This window comes from Anser brachyrhynchus (genome assembly GCF_964034855.1).
Source record: "Anser brachyrhynchus genome assembly, chromosome: 5".
NCBI classification, from domain to species: Eukaryota; Metazoa; Chordata; class Aves; order Anseriformes; family Anatidae; genus Anser; species Anser brachyrhynchus.
The window spans coordinates 59,902,880-59,920,823 of NC_137699.1; the positions used below are offsets into that span (position 1 = coordinate 59,902,880).

General features: G+C 44.6%; 1 protein-coding gene across 1 annotated transcript in view; it reads right to left on the reverse strand.

The window, feature by feature from the left end:
- Positions 1–17,944, reverse strand: part of PRKCH (protein kinase C eta) — a 115,569-nt gene that overhangs the window by 56,000 nt on the left and 41,625 nt on the right. The window contains exons 3-9 of the mRNA XM_080592840.1: positions 11,311–11,461; positions 10,459–10,493; positions 8,880–8,968; positions 7,073–7,202; positions 6,033–6,160; positions 3,740–3,883; positions 2,820–2,993 (exon numbers count right to left, since the gene is read on the reverse strand). Coding sequence (XP_080448966.1) covers positions 2,820–2,993; positions 3,740–3,883; positions 6,033–6,160; positions 7,073–7,202; positions 8,880–8,968; positions 10,459–10,493; positions 11,311–11,461 — 851 coding nt within the window. The remainder of the gene's footprint in view (positions 1–2,819; positions 2,994–3,739; positions 3,884–6,032; positions 6,161–7,072; positions 7,203–8,879; positions 8,969–10,458; positions 10,494–11,310; positions 11,462–17,944) is intronic.

Genomic DNA, 17,944 nt, shown 5'->3' on the forward strand with positions numbered 1-17,944 from the left:
GGATGTATTTTACCTTATTCATAATGAGTCTGCTGGTTCATACTGAACTTGGCACCTACCATGAGCCCCAGGTACCTTCCAGAAGGGATGCTACCCAGTCACTTAGTTCCGGCCTGTATCGATGCATCCACAGCATCAGGCTCTTATTTTCTTTTGAAAAACAGTAAGAAGCCTCAAAACGGGTATTTCTCTAAAAACTCCTAAAGACAGGCCCACTAAGTCATTATTTACCCAGGATCTCCACTCATTGCAGGCTGGAGTCATGCTTGTTTTTTTAAAAACACGAACCTTTAATACCACTTTTCCAGAGTTTGGGCTGTAAGTGTACGTCTGATGTAATTTCCACGTAATTGCAAGTGAAACCAGGTATTGTTCTGAGTAAACCTCCCCCCAGCTCCAACCAAACGAAGGTGCTTTGGTATTTTTAAACATGGTTTCAGGCTGACATTTTACGTAAGTGATTCCTCTTAGTTTATATATATATATATATATATATGTATGTGTGTGTCTATATATATATATATTATTTTCTGTCAAGTTAGTGTTAATGAAGGGGATAACTCAATGCCATGTAAAGAACAAGCATAAACCTTAAATATTGTATCAGCACCATTTAAGCCCTCCTGTGCAACGTATACCCTGTTGCTGCAATCATTTCTCCATCATGGCAAAGGGTTTTAATTATGCTTTTATAAGCAATTTAAATCTGGTTATTCTGGATTGAGGTGGGTGTCACTGAGTGCAGAAGGTGGACAAAAAGACATGGTAAACCACATAAGTCTGAAATTCTTTTTTTTTTTTTTTGTAAATGCTTCTCTTTTTGTTTTTGTTTATTACTGGAGGGAAGTTATCAATCCAGATAACGAAACAATGGAGGATTCAAGTAAAAGAGGAACCTGAGAAAGACTGGAACTAGCAGGGGTCTGCTATGGCAAGCACCACCCCCTTGGCATCCTTTCAGAGACTGACCAGGTTCGGGGCAGTGAGGGCTGAGGGTTTCTTCCCTCCGCTCCCCTGATTAAAAGTTGGTCCAGAAATTCCTGTTCCAGGCTGTTCTACTGTTTAGCAACCTCCTTTTCATTTCCAGTCTAACTGTACCCATGGCCAGTCTAGACTCATTTAATCTTAGCCAGCATCTTGACAGCTTTGTTTCCCCTCTCTGTGACATCTGCAGACATCAATCAGATCCTCTTTTTGCCTTCCATTTGCTAGTCTAAACAGGCTGAGTTCTTCCCTTTCTTCCCTTTGCAAAAGACTCCTCATTTACCTCACAGCCCAGCAGACCTCCTCTGCACTCACAGCAGATTGCATTCATTTTTTTAACATGACAGACGCTAATAGCACGGTGACCTTAACTCTTCCCCAAGTTCACTGAAAATACCCAACACAGACCAGGACTGCATTTGCTATTTTCACATCTAAGTTGCAATCCTGTAAAGAAAGCCATAGCAAAGAGCATAGCAACGAGCTGCAAAAAAGGCTGCTGTCCTAGATCTGACCTCAAACAGCACTCATCAGTACTGGGCATTTCTGATATCTTACATGAGAACTTCGGTAAGGCCACTAAAATTGCGCCCCGCTTCTTCATATTATGGAATAAAAAAGAGTTTCCTTGGTTACTGGTGACAACAGCGAGCTTTGTTTCTGCTATATAGAGTGGCTGCTCTGTGAAACCATGTAAACTGTATATATATTAAAAAAAAAAAAGAAGAAATACACCACCTCATTTCTATTATATGAGTCTACCCCATGGGCTCCACCCTAAACGAGCTCAATTCTCGAACCCCATAACTGGCTGTTGCATCACCCCAATGAGAAGAGAAACAGGTAAGTGGCAGGACACATTTGAATGCCTTTTTTTTTTTTTTTTTGGCCTTTCTCCCCACCTCCCCCTTCTTTTTTCTTTTGAGAAATTTTGGGTTTATGAAGGATTGAAGCCACAATTAATAGGTGAAAATTCTCCTGTCTCTTCTAAGAGGGAAAACAAACTCTATCAGCATTTAGCAATGGACAAAAAGCAACTGGAAAGGAGCCCAGGCAGTCTGGAAGAGCTACACTGCAAAAATGCTTTGGTCCTAATAACAGCTTAGCTCAGGGACTCCCAAACTTACCTTGCCGGGATACTGCTGTGGCCACTGCCTCCATCCCAGCCACTCCTGCCACCACCCACGTCAGCAACAAGCTCCCACCCATACGCACACGCAGGAGGAGGCTCTCAGCTGAACAGGCAGCACGTGCAGTCTTCCACTGAGGTATACAAATCACAGGTGACAGCAGTGCTGTCACTTGTCTTATCTACACGAGAAGGAATACCAGCCGTGTATATGGGCCTGAGCCAGTGTCTACCCATGCCAGTAAAATCCCTACCAGTAACCCCAGAAGGATATTTCATTCAGTTCTGAGCAGACAGGACAAATGCAGTACTATTAAAGTTCAGGTAGCAGGGCAGTAGGGTCTGAGATCCCACAGCAACTGGAGGACACTTCGGGCCTGCAGGCATTTACACACATGCATTTGGAAACGCTCAGTGGCATAAATATGTTTCTAGGAAAGATATCTAAGATATATAAAACAAGGCTTCCCCGATACTTCCATTTTGTCAGGGAGCTTACAAGCCAGGATTTTGTTTGACAAATGCCTCCGTATCAGATGTTAAAGGCCCACAGTGCTCTGTTCACCCTTGAGCAGAGAGCTTTCTCCTGAGTTTAAGGTGGACATTTGGAACAAGCAGGGGAACAAACACACAGGAGAGTGCCTCTATCCTGAACATGCCAGCCAGTATCAGGAGGAAGGCTGTCCACTACCTGGGTTATACTTACAGGAGTCTGGAAGCAACAGTAGAGCTTGGTGAGGAATGGGTGGTTCCTTGCTAAGGAAAGGATGCGTTTCTCAGTCATGGTGCATTCAACATCGTCATCTTGGAGAATGACGTCCTTCTTCAGCACCTTCACTGCATACAGCTGCCCACTCTCTTTCATCTTGGCAAGCATCACCTAAACCAAAGGGAAGGGTGAATTGCAAGGGCTGAGCCCTCAGCCTTTATGAGCAATGCTGAGATTCTCGCAGCTTCTCACACTAGAAAGGTCAGTTATCTCATGAGCAGGCTTGTGGAAGCAAGTGAATCAGACTGGTAGTATGGGCATCAGCGTACAGTCAACGGCACGTGCTAGTGCCTGCAGCAGGCTTCTGCCCACGCACCCCAAAGCCTGCTGTGGGGCTAGGTGCTCAAAGATCATCCACCGTCAGCCAAAATGCTGTGCCAGGACAGGCCCTCTGAGCATCACCATCTGTCCCGCTTCCCTCCTCAGTTATCAATTTCCAGTGCGCCATTTCACGCTGGCTTTGTGGCAAGGCAGAGAAATGAAACCCCAGTTGCATTACATTTGAAACCTCTGCTCTGTTTCTTTGAAAGGAAAAGTTTTCACATGCTCCAAGAAATGCTGCCCAAACAAGTGCTAATGCACACACGTGCAGTTTCTGGTATGAGCCCTGGCATGCAGCTGTTCTTCTGGTTGCTAATTTTCTCCTTTTTTGTGATATCCCACTCTTCACTTTGCTGTCAGTTTTCTTTCTCTTCCCTTTTCTCCCTTCTCTTTCAAACCAGCCTCATCGCACAGGGCACCAAAAGCAGAGTCCACTGGACAATCTGCACTTCTCATGATGAAATAACTCCATATACCTTGGAGCTTCTCAAATAAGGAATATGGTATTTCCCCAAAGAGCTACAAATAACACTCACCTTTCCAAAACTGCCTTTTCCCAGTACACGGAGGAAAGTTAAGTCTTTGATCCCAAGTTTGCTCGCTGAATTTTCACTAACATTGTTGCCATCCTTCAAGCTGCCTTTTCCCTGATGTCTCAAAGTAGATCTTGAAGCCAGTTTCTGTGGAGAAAAGTAAATACGTATCATTCTGCACAGAAATCGTCCTTTGCCTCAGAGGTGATCACAGGTAGGCAGCCTACCCAACGTGGGCATTTAGGAGCTGTTCTGATGCACTGCGTGGCCACTGGAACAGAAAGTGCATGAGTACTGCCACCCCACACAGCTGCTACATGTACCAGCCAACCTTGTCACTGTGCAGAGGTGTGCTGAGATGTCAGAGCTGGTTCCTGACCTGGGCATTTTAAGTTGTAAATCCCAAGGCAAGCCTGCCTCTCTCTGCCCTCACTCCCAGAAAAAATAAGACAAGTGTGTAAATAAACGTCTTCCTTCTAACATCAGAGCGAAAAGCATCATTTCTGCAGTATGAGAGGTGCTGGTGAAATCCAGAATCCAAAGAGATTTCCTCTGATTCTCTTACGTTTCTACCTGATGCGAGGGCTCTTAAGAAAAGCCCATAGTGGGACCCAAACCTCAAAACAGTTCTCTTTCCCATAGCTGTGCTCCTGGCTTCCTCTACTGCTGCAAATTCAAACGAATGTTTTTCTTGCCCACACCAGCAATGTGTGTCTGCATTTTCAGGAATTGTATCAGCATTAGCAAGCATTTCTAGAGTTTCTGGTTTTGCAGTATGTGAAGACCAAGTCAATCCCCAGTGCCCTCTGTTCACTGTTTTTCACGTACGAGTGTGCACACAAACTAGAAGTGCTTTTGTTTAATTTATTGGTGCGAACAAAGTCACAGGGACTTCTTGAGCTCCACCTTGTGACTGCTCTGATGTAAAGCAAAATTCTTCCCTGCACAGGAAGCCTTCCCTTGCTGCCACAGAAATGGTAACCTCAGCCATGCAGAAAGAACCAAAACCATTCAGGATAACACCCAAGAAAACTCCCAGGTTTAAGCTTCTGAACACTAACTGGAGCCTTTAGCTGACACGTAAGAAGAGGAGATCGCTAAACACCAAGCACAGATTTTTATTTTCCTGGTTTCATTTTCTTTTGACATATATATTATGCAAACCATGAACGTGAAAAAGCGATGGTTTTTACAAAACTAAGTTGGGGGTGTGTGGCTTGTGTTTCCATGTACCTCCAAGAATTACTGAACCCTGAACTGCTACAGCACAAAGCAGGAAAACAAGGAAGTCCCATTTTTTATGAGCCAACTGAAATCAAAAAGGACAGCACAGCTTAATGAGCATGCTAGGCTGAGAAAGCTTGATGTGGTCGATCAGCGCAGCTGACTAACAAGATTAACTACAGCTGGCGATTATCTTTTGGTTTTGAATACATATATGTAGGTCAAATAAAAATGTCTAGTGTTTTACTATGGGTTATTGGGGTTTCAAACTGACTTTTCAAAACTGCTAGCAAAAATAAAAAAAACGCTTCATGAAAACCAATTTATTACCAAATAACAGCTCTGACTTCTGGTATTGTGTATGGACATTATCACTCAAGCTCTTATACTGTCCTTTAAATTCTCCAAATACATTCAGGTACACAACAGCTGAATTTTAGGGTGCCTTAAATATTGACAGACAAAAATTGTAACACATATGTCCCAGCTCTAGCAGTAATCTCACTAGGACCCTGGCTTGGACCACAAAGACCAGAGATGATGCTATGTTGACAGTGACCTTGGATTTTAGCTGGGGAAAGAGCGGTAAATCATGAAACGGATTGCCCCAAATGACTCAAAACCGGTGACAAAGCTAGGAAGAGAACTTGGGCCTCTTGCTTAGCTCGTCTTTTGCTCTACCACCAACCACATACAGAGGCAGTGCATTTGTATTTGTGGAAAGGCTGAAGAAAGGTATGGCATGAATTGCATTGACAATTATTAGTTTGGGGTCTGATACTCTCATTTAGGCCAAACAGATGCAAGCATCAATGGAGTCACACCACTACGAAACATAAACAAAGTAACATTTATAGACTGATGCCTCCACCATGGTAAATCTGGATAGAAAACATCCATTTTCCAGGTGAAATCTTTGCCACAAGTTTCACAGAGCAACAGCCTACACATGCAGCCCCCTGGCCAATGCCACTTGTCATAACTGAAGTCTCTGATTTCTCCTGTATGCATACAGATTGGACTCAGATGTAAACATTTACAAATAGAGGAGGGAAAAAAGAAAAAGACTCACCGAATTTGGGGAAATGCTCCCAGGTTGCAGGCCCATGCACGCCAAGGTTTTAGCGAGCTCTGCTGAGTTCACCCCACAGTTTGGTGCAACATTTGCTTGGCATCGGATGTGGACGTTCATTTTACAGACTGACAGGGGCGATGGCAGGGGTGAAAAGTAAAAGCAAAGGAACAATTAGAGTAACTTAGAGGGATTTATTGCTGAGAAATAACTTAGCAAAGGACTGCTCAGCTTCAGGAAATATACTGACCAGACTCCACCCTGGATCTGAACAAAGAGTGTATTTTTGCCACTGATCTCAGCAGAAACAAGATTAACACTCGTATAAGCGAATAAACTCCTGAAAATCACGTGAGCATACCTCAAACACTCCAAGTAGGGTGCTATATTACCTGAAGCTATTCATAAGCTCAAGTATGTTTGTGAGGTATATAAATAACATTGCAGCCATGCCTTCAATTAAAATTAGGATTTATAATGCCACAGAATTAGCAACAAACTTTCCCTGCATTTGCAGATATCTAATTTTAGAGATACGTTGATTAATGGGAAGTAAAATCTTTCTTGCTTTCACTCATGGACGCACATACGACCTCTTGTGGGAGATGAAGGCAAATGGAGATTGTTACCTATAGGACTTTACAGTTTAGATCACTGAAACAAAAACGTGGATATGTTTTGTCATGAAGTAACAGTATGACAGTTTAGTCAACCTGTGGCAATGACCTTCTTTTCTTTGGATGCCTTTTGCTGCCTTATCTAATTAGGACAGATAAGGTAAAGAGAAAAAATGATGCAGGAAGCAGCAACACCCAAGAATATTTTCAACAGTGCAAGCTAAACAGAGCTGTGCTGAGAGTAAAAATTTGAGTCCTTCTGGAAACCTGATATTAAAAAGTAGATGTGCATTTTTGTAACTCTTGCAAAGATGAATATTTATTGCTTGTCCTTCTCTTGGTTGCACAAATCGAGCTCACACAGTGCATTGAGAGTCTAAAAATATATATCATGTGAAAAGACTACAGTAAGAAGCTGCTCACTTTTACACTGTAGGCCCTGTCGCATAATTCCCCAGAGTAAGGAACCGCAGTGGTCACAGAAAGTTGGGACTTTGTAGTTGTGGACGCTGAACTTATGAGGAATGTTGATTCCAAACCTCTGTTCAGTCACCTGAGGGACCAAAAGAAAAGCAGAGATATAAACATCCAAATATACACATAAACCAAAGTTCATTTACATACTGACATTTAACTGCAGAACCGTGAAAATAATTCCAACTCAGAAAACATCCCAATCCATCACTTCACTGAGATTTATTGTAAGAACCCTGACTGAAATCTCGTTTGCAGAGAATCTACTCTGGTTTACTTGCCGGGCAGGCTCGAATATCTGACAAAGCAGATTTTAAAGAAGGCTGCCCAGGCAATTTTAAATTCTTAAAACAAACTTAGAATTAGAAAGCATGGATTACCTCATCACAAACCTATCATACTAAAGTGCCAAATATAAATTGCTAGCTACAGCAATTTGTAACTAAATAGTTCTCAAATGACTAACTTGCATACTATGTGCGAACATGTAACTTTATGTCAAACGGCTGATTTCATTAAATTCAATATTGAATAGTTTTCCCAGCTCCTCCTAAAGTTCTCATTTCTTTTCTCACCCTCCTCTTTCATTTCAGGCCCACATTTAGCTTCATAGCTTGCTGTCATCCCCTTTTTGACTTTGTTCTTTTCCAACTGTGAATCTTTCAGATCTCAAAGACACCTTAGAAAAGGTTACATCAGCTGAAAGAATCCATTCCCATTTAACCTCTTCATTACTTTCTAATTTGTGTCTCAACAAGCAGCTCCTGGAAGAGTGACTAGGGGAAGCCATCACTTAGGAAAAGCTAGAGGGGCTACTGAAATGATGAGTTTAAAGCGAGTGGTGCCTCCTCACCTCTGTCTTCTTTTAAAGCAGTTTAAATATGTTATATACCATTCACAATGCTAAAAGGGGGGATGAGGTACAGGGATGATGATTCAGTATTAGACTTGCACTTTAGCCTTAAACATTTTAATTTATTTTTATCTGGTTTGGCAAGGGGTCATTTTAAGAAGTCTAGCTCAGCAGTTCTGAGTCAAGAAATAATGAGGAAAGGCAATTGCTTGCATGCACTAGAAAGGTTTCTGCATGGGATACAATAGATCTACCTCCCAATTAAGAACATTTCAACTGAATTTCCTCAAAGAGTTATTAAACAATTTCCAGTTATAGAAATGAGATGCAATGCACAGTGCTGTTTTAGGTGGGGATGTTATTCCTGTCAAATACAGCCAAAACTAGCACAGAAGAAAGCCTTCAGAAACACAAGTTATGCAAGGGTTTCTTTATTACAACATAAATAATTTCATAGAGTAAAGGTGTGGTGCAGTGACTAAATGGGCACTTAAAATTACTGAAAAAGAAAAATAAAAAAGGCAAAACAAAGAGCAGTGGTTGGATTTTAATGCCAGAGGAATCCACATTAAGAGCTGGGCACCAAATTTTGATGATGACGTGGTTAATCATGAAGGAAAATTACCAAGGCAAACAGTTTGGTTTGCTATTTCTTGATGACTTCAGATGAAGACCCTTCCTAAACTATGTGGTGGTCCAACCAGTTAGTGGAATTAACAGCTAGATGATATTACACAGCCTATGTAATATCATAATGATAGGGATGCATGTCCCTATCATTCTTCCTCATTTTTAAATCCATGAATGAAGGTAGCACAGAATAGGTTCTATGATAGGGAAATGCCCAGACAATCCTGAAGATTCACAAATTACGATGACCCAAAACAACAAACATGACTTTACCTTGAGATCGTTCTTGTTAGTATTGTTTTGGCACGTGCAAGCTGTAACAATTAGATGATGGCAGCGCTTGTGTACAACACAGGTGCATACTAGGAAATAAAAGAGGCATGCTGAAAAGAGCTTTTGAAAGACTCAGAACACATCACCCCATCAGCTGGTTTCTTCAAGGCTCATTTATATTATCAGGACACAGTAAAAATGTGAAAAATAATCAGGGTGGCTCAGAATTTCCAAAATCTCCTAACAGATCTGGAGATTCATCTACAACCGACTGCAAAAGAAATTTTGCACTGGATCATTCATACTGACTAGAAAACGGCTGCCACAAAATACGGGAGATGCAAAGAGAAACACGAGTGTAAAATGAGCTCCCTAAAAATGCTGTTGTACTTATCCTGGGATATTTCACACACATACACAAACAACATTAGAGAACACAGGTCTGAGATACCAAAAGCCATCCCTACATCTCAGTGGCAAAGCGTCTCTCCTGTTGGATACCCAACTGAGTGCTGTCCAGGTTAGTTTGTTAGGGTCAGTGCAATGCCTGCATCTGGGAAGCTGGGCAACTGCAGCAGAACGGTGCTGGGTCTAGGCTAATCAGCTAGTCCCAATCAAGAGGACTAATTAGCCCTAAAGCACAACAGGGCTCTCTGCAGCTCTGAAGCTGGCTTGGCTGGAATGAACTTGGATTCCTCCATTCCATAACCCTGCGTGCACTGGCGCCAACACTAATGGCCACAGCTACTGACTGGGCAAGGAGATTTTTGTAATCGAAGAAGTAAGTTGCAGATGTGTTGCAGGGTCCCGCACTATTCCACCTGTAGCTGACTTAAGCTTACATACACAAGGGTCTACCAGTAACATTCAATTTCACCCAGAGATTTTATGCAAGATACCCATTTGGTTTACATGCAGCTTCCTTGCATATCAACACTCCAGTGCCCTATTGTATTGCACAAGAAGGCTGTGTTAGAAGGCCTGGGTGACCATGCACTTGTGAAGCAAGTAGTTCCGCTACCTTACCATAGAAAAAAAGGGAAAGGAACTAAAATAATTAAGTGCAAACGAGGACCACATACATCTGTACAGCCATTCAGCCAAAATGTGCATTCAGACATGAGTGCTGCACCAGGCCCCGAGACTGCCCTTTGAAGTCACATCCTAAATTTCACTTTGTTTATCTACACAGGGAGAGAAAGGAAGAGGGTGGCCATTCCAGCAAGGTGCTTTGTGTTTTAGTATCAGCTGGACACTGTGTTGAAGGGACGTTGGGTTTCTCAAGCCTAGCCAGGTGTTGCACACACTCAGTAACTTGGTGGATCTGTACAGGAGGAAAACTGTGGGTGAAACACAGCAACTGGACCCCTGGGTGTTTGCATGAGCGTGGGTGATTGTTCCTACACGCCATCAAGCTACCAGACTGACAGCTGCTCTAGTGCACGGTTTTGGCTGGCTGAGGAGGAAGATAAGCGGTGACTTCAGAGAAGCTCGTAACCACAGGACATCCCAGCTGCACAGGGAAGTGCTCCTGAGGCAGCACACCCAACAAACACAGAGCCCGAGCAGAGCACCTTACCTTGACACTGGTATCCCTGCTTCCCAAACACGCCCCTGTGCAAAGCAAAACATGAACAGAATTTAGTAGCAGTAAAGCAGCCTTCTTGCAGACCATTTACAGAAAAGAGAGCCAAAAGGCAAGAGGATCCCAAATGACCAGATCCCTGGGGAAAAACTGCCCAGCAATAAGGGTGCAATTCAGTACTGGGGGGGTGTAAGTGTAGCAAAGCACTGCCAGGGCCAGAGCTTACAGTGCAAGGCTGTCAATGTACGTGTTATTCTTCAAATTCCCCCTCACTCTAGTTTCTGAAATACTTCGTTTTATTACAACACACACCACACTTATTAGACTGATCCCAACAGCCCACACCCTGTTATTATCTCTCCTACTCCATGCTCTTTTGAGACATATGTAAGTTTTTCTCCCTGCTCTGCCTACGCCCCCACACATATCATCCCACACCTTACACCTCCTCTGATGGCTTTTCTGTTCTCAGATATTTTCTCTAGTTTTTCAAGCAACTGTTTTTCTCATTGTAACCTCAAAACTCCGCTCAAACTAACATTTGTGGTCTTTCTTTACTTCTTTTCCTGAAATAACATTTGCACTTACAAGCAAGGAACATTGTCCTATCCCCACATTCTCCCAGTTGGCTTCCAGCATCCAGCCAACACATCAGCTCCGGCCTCTCTGCAGCAGATTCCAATTTGCAGTGTAAAAGTACCCTGGTCATCCTGGTAGGCATGGGGAGTCACTTTGATAGCCCTTGGTAAACTACTGGGTAACTGATTCAGCATCATGGATAGCATGTCAGTCCCCAGGACATAAAGGATAGGAAGGTCCGCACCACTGCTTTTGAGCAATTCTTACCAGATGAACTCCCTGCAGTGTGAGCAGTACGTTGGCTGTCGCAGGTAGGTAGCCATGAATTTGTGCCCGTTCACCTGATGCACTCGTCTTCGCATCGCCCGCTGGCGCTTCCGAGTGAGGTTCTTAAAAATTCGATCCCTCGGGAGGGTTCCTATGCAGGAAAAACAAAAAGCAACAAAGCATTAGCACTGTTGTGCACAATTGCTACCCCACTTTTTGCTATGGCACAAAATGCTTTCAAAGGCCACGATTACATCCCTGGTTTAGAAGTTGGATAATTAGGATCTAGCACAAGGAAAGCATCTGGGAAAGGCAACAGAGTACGTTAATGGCAAAGGCCAAAATCTCAAAATTACATTCTTCATCTAGAAATAACTGCTTCTTCCCATCTGCCTCTCACTCCTCTCCCATGTTGAGACATGTCACTAACACATTGATTCGTAAGGTGTAAACAGACCAGAAGCTCAAGGCTAATGAGTTATCACAACTCACAGCTCTTTGGGTAGTAACTTCTGAAAATGTGACTGCGTGCAACTGACTGACCAGCCCTGTGTGGTGGTGCTGAGCCAAAGCCATCACTTGCTTGCTGAATAGTGTTTATCCACCTTCAGTATCCTCATGCTATGCTTCAGCATCACCATTTGTAGTGACTTTGCTGTTTGGTTTTGTGTGTCATTCTCCACTTTCTTTAAAGGGCTCATTTACCAAAGGACAGATAACATTTTATATTTCTAGAGAGCAACGCACCAGGAGCCGTTGGCACTGCAAAACTCAATCATCTCAAAACTTACTGTTATTTATTTATTTATTTTTAAAAGCAGGTTTAGTTCAGCCATATAACAATTCCCAAGCAAAGCTCAGTTTACACAGAACAAGTCACTCTTAAAACACAGAACTGAGCCCTGGATCCAGAAAGTCATTCACATACAGCAGCAGACATCTGTCTTAAAAACCACAGCCATCTGGCTTCTGGGATCCTTGCACAGACCAGGTCAGACTCATCTGAGCTTCCCAGATCAAAGCCTCATCTGGGCCACACTTGCCTCAGAAGAAAGAAAGAAAATTTGCAGTGTTCAAGTCAGTTGCCTTCCAAAGGATGGGAGCAGGCCCTCCTAACAAGTGCACCCTGGGGACACATGCTGGAGTCTGCTGCAGGACAGCGTGCACCAGCACACTCAGGACGCCTGTTTCGAGGGCAGACTGCTGCAAGACAGAAGCCTGCTATTGCCAAACCCCTCTGCATAGATATAATGCCACAGGAAGAGCAGGCGGTCTGTAAACTTCCCAGCTCTCTGATCGTCCCAGAGCAGCTGATCGGCAGCCGTACCCAAACACAGCTGTTCCCGTACCACTTCATTTGCCCATAAAAAGGGGGCAGAGCATTTCCCTGCTTTCAACTAGCTTTGTTGATTAACTGCTAAAAAAAAAAAAAAAAAAGCCATCGACCTGATCAAGGCTTGAAGTGTAAGAGTCCCACATCACAGGCACATTTCCTGGTCCCTTCTCTAAGAGTGGAGATTAGGGAAACCGTCCCATCAGCGCTGAACCCAGCCACTTCAAAGGGATGCAAGCCACATGATGTATTCCTCTGAGTGTTCTTGCCACACAGGTTTCGAAGCAAAGCCAGCCATAAAGCTCAGTTTTGCTTTTTTTTCTACTGCATTCTCCCGGCCATTTGTGCACTTCCATAGGCACCGACTGGAAACTTCATACCCAATGACTTAACTGTGACACGGAGCTTGGCCTGACTGTGAAACAGCTTGCATTTATTTTTAAAATGGAAGCACACTATAAATTAGGATTTTCCCATTAAAAGAAAAAAGGATGTAGTATGGCTCATCCAAGCACTTAAAAAGAAACCTGCCTTCTTCGCTGCCGAGCTTCAAGCAGTTGCTCAGAAAGACAAGTGTAGAAAAGCCTGCCCTTCTAGGGAAGTGCTTAAATGTGTGTTTAATTCTCACTGAAGCCAACAGGACTCAGGGGACCACAGGAATTGCCAGGCTGAATCACAACATTGGCCCATCTAGTTCAGCATCCTGCCTCTGTCGGTGGGCAACCAGGAACACATGACAGCAAGATGGAGGAACCCTGCAGCTGTGAGATAATTTGCCTCTTTCCCCCACACAAGATGTCATTTTGATCTCCAGAAGTGCGAGCTGACGTGCGGAGGTTTAATATCCCTTCCAAACATTCAATCATCGCTGCGCAATTTCAATAGCCTTGTTATCTACCACGGAAAACATGGCTGAGGAGAACTTCAAGAGGTCAACCAGTTCATCCTTCTTCCCCAAAAGAGGAAGCCAGTTCCTTCGCTGAGCTCAAACTTCGTGTGAGAGAATAAAAAACAAAAAAAATCAGAAATTTCCTTCCGTTATTTTGGAATTTGCCCACCTTTAAATTCAAGCAAACTTACCCTTTGTCTAGGTGTAAGCTTACACTTAAGTGTTTTTCTGGATCAGGGCCAAAAACGTCAGTTGGCAGTTTTCTGGCTTGGAGCTCAGCACGCACAGGAGAACTTCCAAGGAATGGAAAACGAAGAGAAGCATTTGGGAGTGGGTGCTGAGCACAGATTTCAATCACCGAAAGCAGCAGCCCGGTCACCAGCTTGCTTCGCACCGGCTGCTCCTTTAGAAGCCCAACAGCTGACCCCCCTAAGTTCATGTGCTCCCATTTACCAGAGTTTAAGGGAATTACGTTCCCAGTTTAGCTCACGTAGGTCTGTTTGTCACGGTTCCCCCTGGGGACCAGCACGGGATAAAAGCCCCCCGCCACGAGCAGGCCCCAGGCGGATAAGAGCAAAGCAGCCCACAGCACTACCAAGCAGGACACGCAGCGCGGCCTGGGGCTCAGCCTGCTTTCAGACAGCCCACGGTTTTGAAATGGTTCACAAAGGGTTATTAATATTTAAAACATTCCTCAAATTTCACGTTTTCCCACGTTACGCTGTTGCATTATCCTGTGCATTTCTCCAGGTGCAGGTCTTCCAGGTGATCCTCACACCCATGCTTATGTTCATCCCCCATTAAGTTACAGCAAATTTAGGGTTTATTAAACAGAAGACTGACTTCAGCAGGGCCTGCGCTACTTTCAACATGGAATCAGCTCTTTTGGGTATCTGCTCCCCCCGTTTCCTGATGCTGTCTGGATTGAAAATGCGAGGGAAAGCCCAGCACGCCTCAGGGCTGCAGGAGGACATCCACCACGCAATCTGGATGATCCAAATACACGGCCACGTCCCACAGAATAAATTCCTCCTTCAGAGGGCCCGAGCGCTCCCCGACCCCTCACACCACAGCACGGAGCGGGTGAGTTCAGCCCCCCGACAACAAGGCCCAGGTGATTCTGAAATGGCGGACCACCACCACCAGCTATCCTTACCACCAAAACCACCTTATTCCCGACAGCCAGCCCTCACCAGGATGGCAATTCCTCAGCACACAAGCACCACATACGCCAAGCCACCCACAGCATCGCTCTCAAGAGGCTGTGGGCCGAAACCACCCACTGGTGGTAGCCAGCACAGCCCCCGTGCCTTTAGTGTCACAGGGTGTAAGGTCGCTGCAGAAGTCTTTCTGCTCACAGTCTCTGGAGAGTTTCCTACAGAACATGGATTTTCTGCTCACGTGCTGACAGGATTTTGCCAAACAAAGCAGCTCTAGACCACTTTAGGAAGACCCAGACTTTTAAAAGCCTCTAATCTCTGGTGAAGCAACAAGCCACCACGAATGGTTCGGATGTCCACATACTGCTATAAAAACAAGCAAGTAATTACCCAGTGAAGGGAGTTGTCTGCGTTGATGGTTAAATTTGGATGTCTGTAACTATGGGGTATTTACTGCGCCTGGCTATCTGTAAAAGCGACTACAAAGTCAAGTACTAAAAAGCCTCTTCCCCTTTCCTTCTCTCCACTCAGGCCTAACACGTGTTTATGCCAGTGGAAATTATGCATGTGGAGGGAGAGAAGAATAAATAACCCACCGAGTCATCCGGGGATGGCTGCAGGCACTGGTGCCCCGCTCACCCAGCCAGCAGCACAGACACCCTGCCCTGCCTGCCCCCGAGCCCACCTGAGCCTGCCTTCCCGGACAGAGAACCCCCTCTCCCCATTGCATACCTTTCGGACAATTAAGCACAACTGCTGTAACGAAGTTATTTATCCGTATTGCTCAGTGCCACTACCCACTGCTCCTTCCAGCAGCCCTGGCTGGAGCTCAGCTCCTCCTGGTGCAGGAAAGACAAAGCAAGCTCTGCTGGAGAGACAGGTGAATTCATTTCTCAACAAGCCTTTTTGGAACACTTTTTTTAAAATTTATTTATTCCAAGGGTTTACTTCAGTTAAGTCCTTACAGCGGTGGCGTAACTACAGCAGTAAGACAGACGGAAAAGCTGCAGCATGAAGTGCTGTGGCGTCACTGCTCACCTCGGAGTAGTCAAAGCGTGTCAGAGCTCACCCATCAGAAACCAATCTCAGCACTGCTGCCGTAACGCCAGCATGAGAAGTGTTCGGGTACGCCCTGGCACATGAAGCTCTCTAGTGTTATAGTTCAGCATATGTCAACAAGACTTGCCTTTGAAAGAAAGACATTCAAAAAACAATGTAAAAAGCCTTAAGCAATAATGCTAATAGATTAAAAACAAAGCCTTTTTTATTAGTACCAGTATGCGTGCTACCCTGTGCTCCCCTAGGAGCACCCCAAGCAAGATCCCATCATACTGAACACCATACAGGCACGGAGTGGAGCCCAAGCACAGGACACACTAGACTGCCAAAAGCATGTGAGCAGACTGGAGGCCAGCGGCTGCAGCTCACAGCCCCTCACCAGCGCCGCAGCACAGAATAACAACCGCTGGGATCAGGCTGACAGCCCTCCTAGCCCATGTCCTGGCAGCGAGTAGTGGGAGGGTTTATTAGGAAACAGATACAAAAACCATCACCTACATCGGAGGCGGGAAGGAAAACACACACCCATCCCTTCCAGCCATCAGTGGGGCAGGAGCTCTCTCAATGCTCACCTAACAGCAGGCTTCTTCCCATTTACTGAAAATAAACAGAGGCTAAACCCAGATGTTTATTTTCCAAGCTGGAAAACATGTATCTTATGAAAAAATCCCTTACAAGGACTCGGTATATCAGTTAACCAAGAGTTTTATCTTCACAATCCCATGGATAGTCAAAACCACAGGAAGCCTTCCTAATTAAAACATTATAAACACAATGCAGCATTGAAGAAGCTGATAGCCCAACTCTGAAAGGGGAAAAGGATTTCAAAGCTACGACCTAAAGTTGTACTTCCACAGCTGATTGTTCTGCTTCCCCAGAACATGTGCTGTAGATTGAAAGCCTTTCCTTTCTTAAGGACTGCAAAGGTTTCTCTTCAGTTCACCTCACAAGTTACCTGGACATGTGAATCTGCCAAAGGGAAACAGCACATCCCCAGAAAACTTCTTAACTACATGGGTAGTGGTTCGCTTTCACTTCACATCCATGTGAGCTTCTGTCCTCCTGCAATTTCTATCAGTCTGTGCATGAAAACAGATCGGCTCAAATCCCAGTAGAAGCTTACAAAGAAAACATGTGGCACATCAAACAGAGGCTGAGGCTCGTGTTTGAGCCAGCTGCTGTTTTTCCCCTCTGGAAGTGCGAGAAGTTTGGTACAAAGACCAGAGAAAGAACTAGCTTGTGCTGGCAGGGCTGGGGTGTCTTCTACCAGCACTTGACAGAAAAGCCATTTTAATGGGCAGTTCATCTTTTAAGATGTCAAGCAGTCAACACTGTCTTAAAGAACAAGAAGGAATAATAGAGCAATTTGCTCTGACTCCAAAAAAAAGGAATTTTCCCACTCATGAGTACGCAGCAGCGTTCTCAGCAGTCTCAGAGATGCACAGAACATGCAATCATCGTTGCCCCAAACAGAGCATCAAGTCACACAGAATTACGTGCTCAAGGCAAGGCCTTTGGTTCTCGCCCACATGCTGAAGTAGGGCAGACCCCCTTCTTTGTTTTTCTTCCCGGTTTAAGACAAACTGGTCTCAGCTCTCACCCTCAGTGCTAAGTGATCAGCAGCATTTGAGTATCGAGGCTGAATAATGATTTTGGAGTGCAGCAGCAGTGAGAACAGGATCAATGAAGTTCAATCAACAGCGCTAGTGAACATGACAGCGTTCAGCTACTGCTATAAATCCCATCACAAGCTTATTTCTGGAATCACACTGTGATGCCAAAGCTCCGGCAGCAACAGCAGGTGAGGAAGAGATCACAATGCTGAGCAGACACGTCTCAAGTTAGCACCAGGACCTTTGGGGGAAGTTCAATTTGCTTTGCAGTCTCTAGCATTTGGATGTAGGAGTGCAGGGACAAGGCGAGAGCTCTGCGGAGCTGGAGAGCCCAGCACGTGGCTGCCAAGGGGCCATCCACAGGCACGGGAGAAAAGAGGGCTGAGAAGCAGAAGGCAGAGCCTAGTGCTAAGGCTCGAGGAGGAATAGCTGCTTTATATCTGTTTGCATAAATCCTGTGAGAAAGTGAGAGAGGAGGAAGAAGGCAGCTTGAGAAACTTAAAACAACCAGCAAGGGTGTATTCTGCTGCCACTTGGAGTCTACAGACCAGCTATGAATACTATACAAGTTATTTTGCAT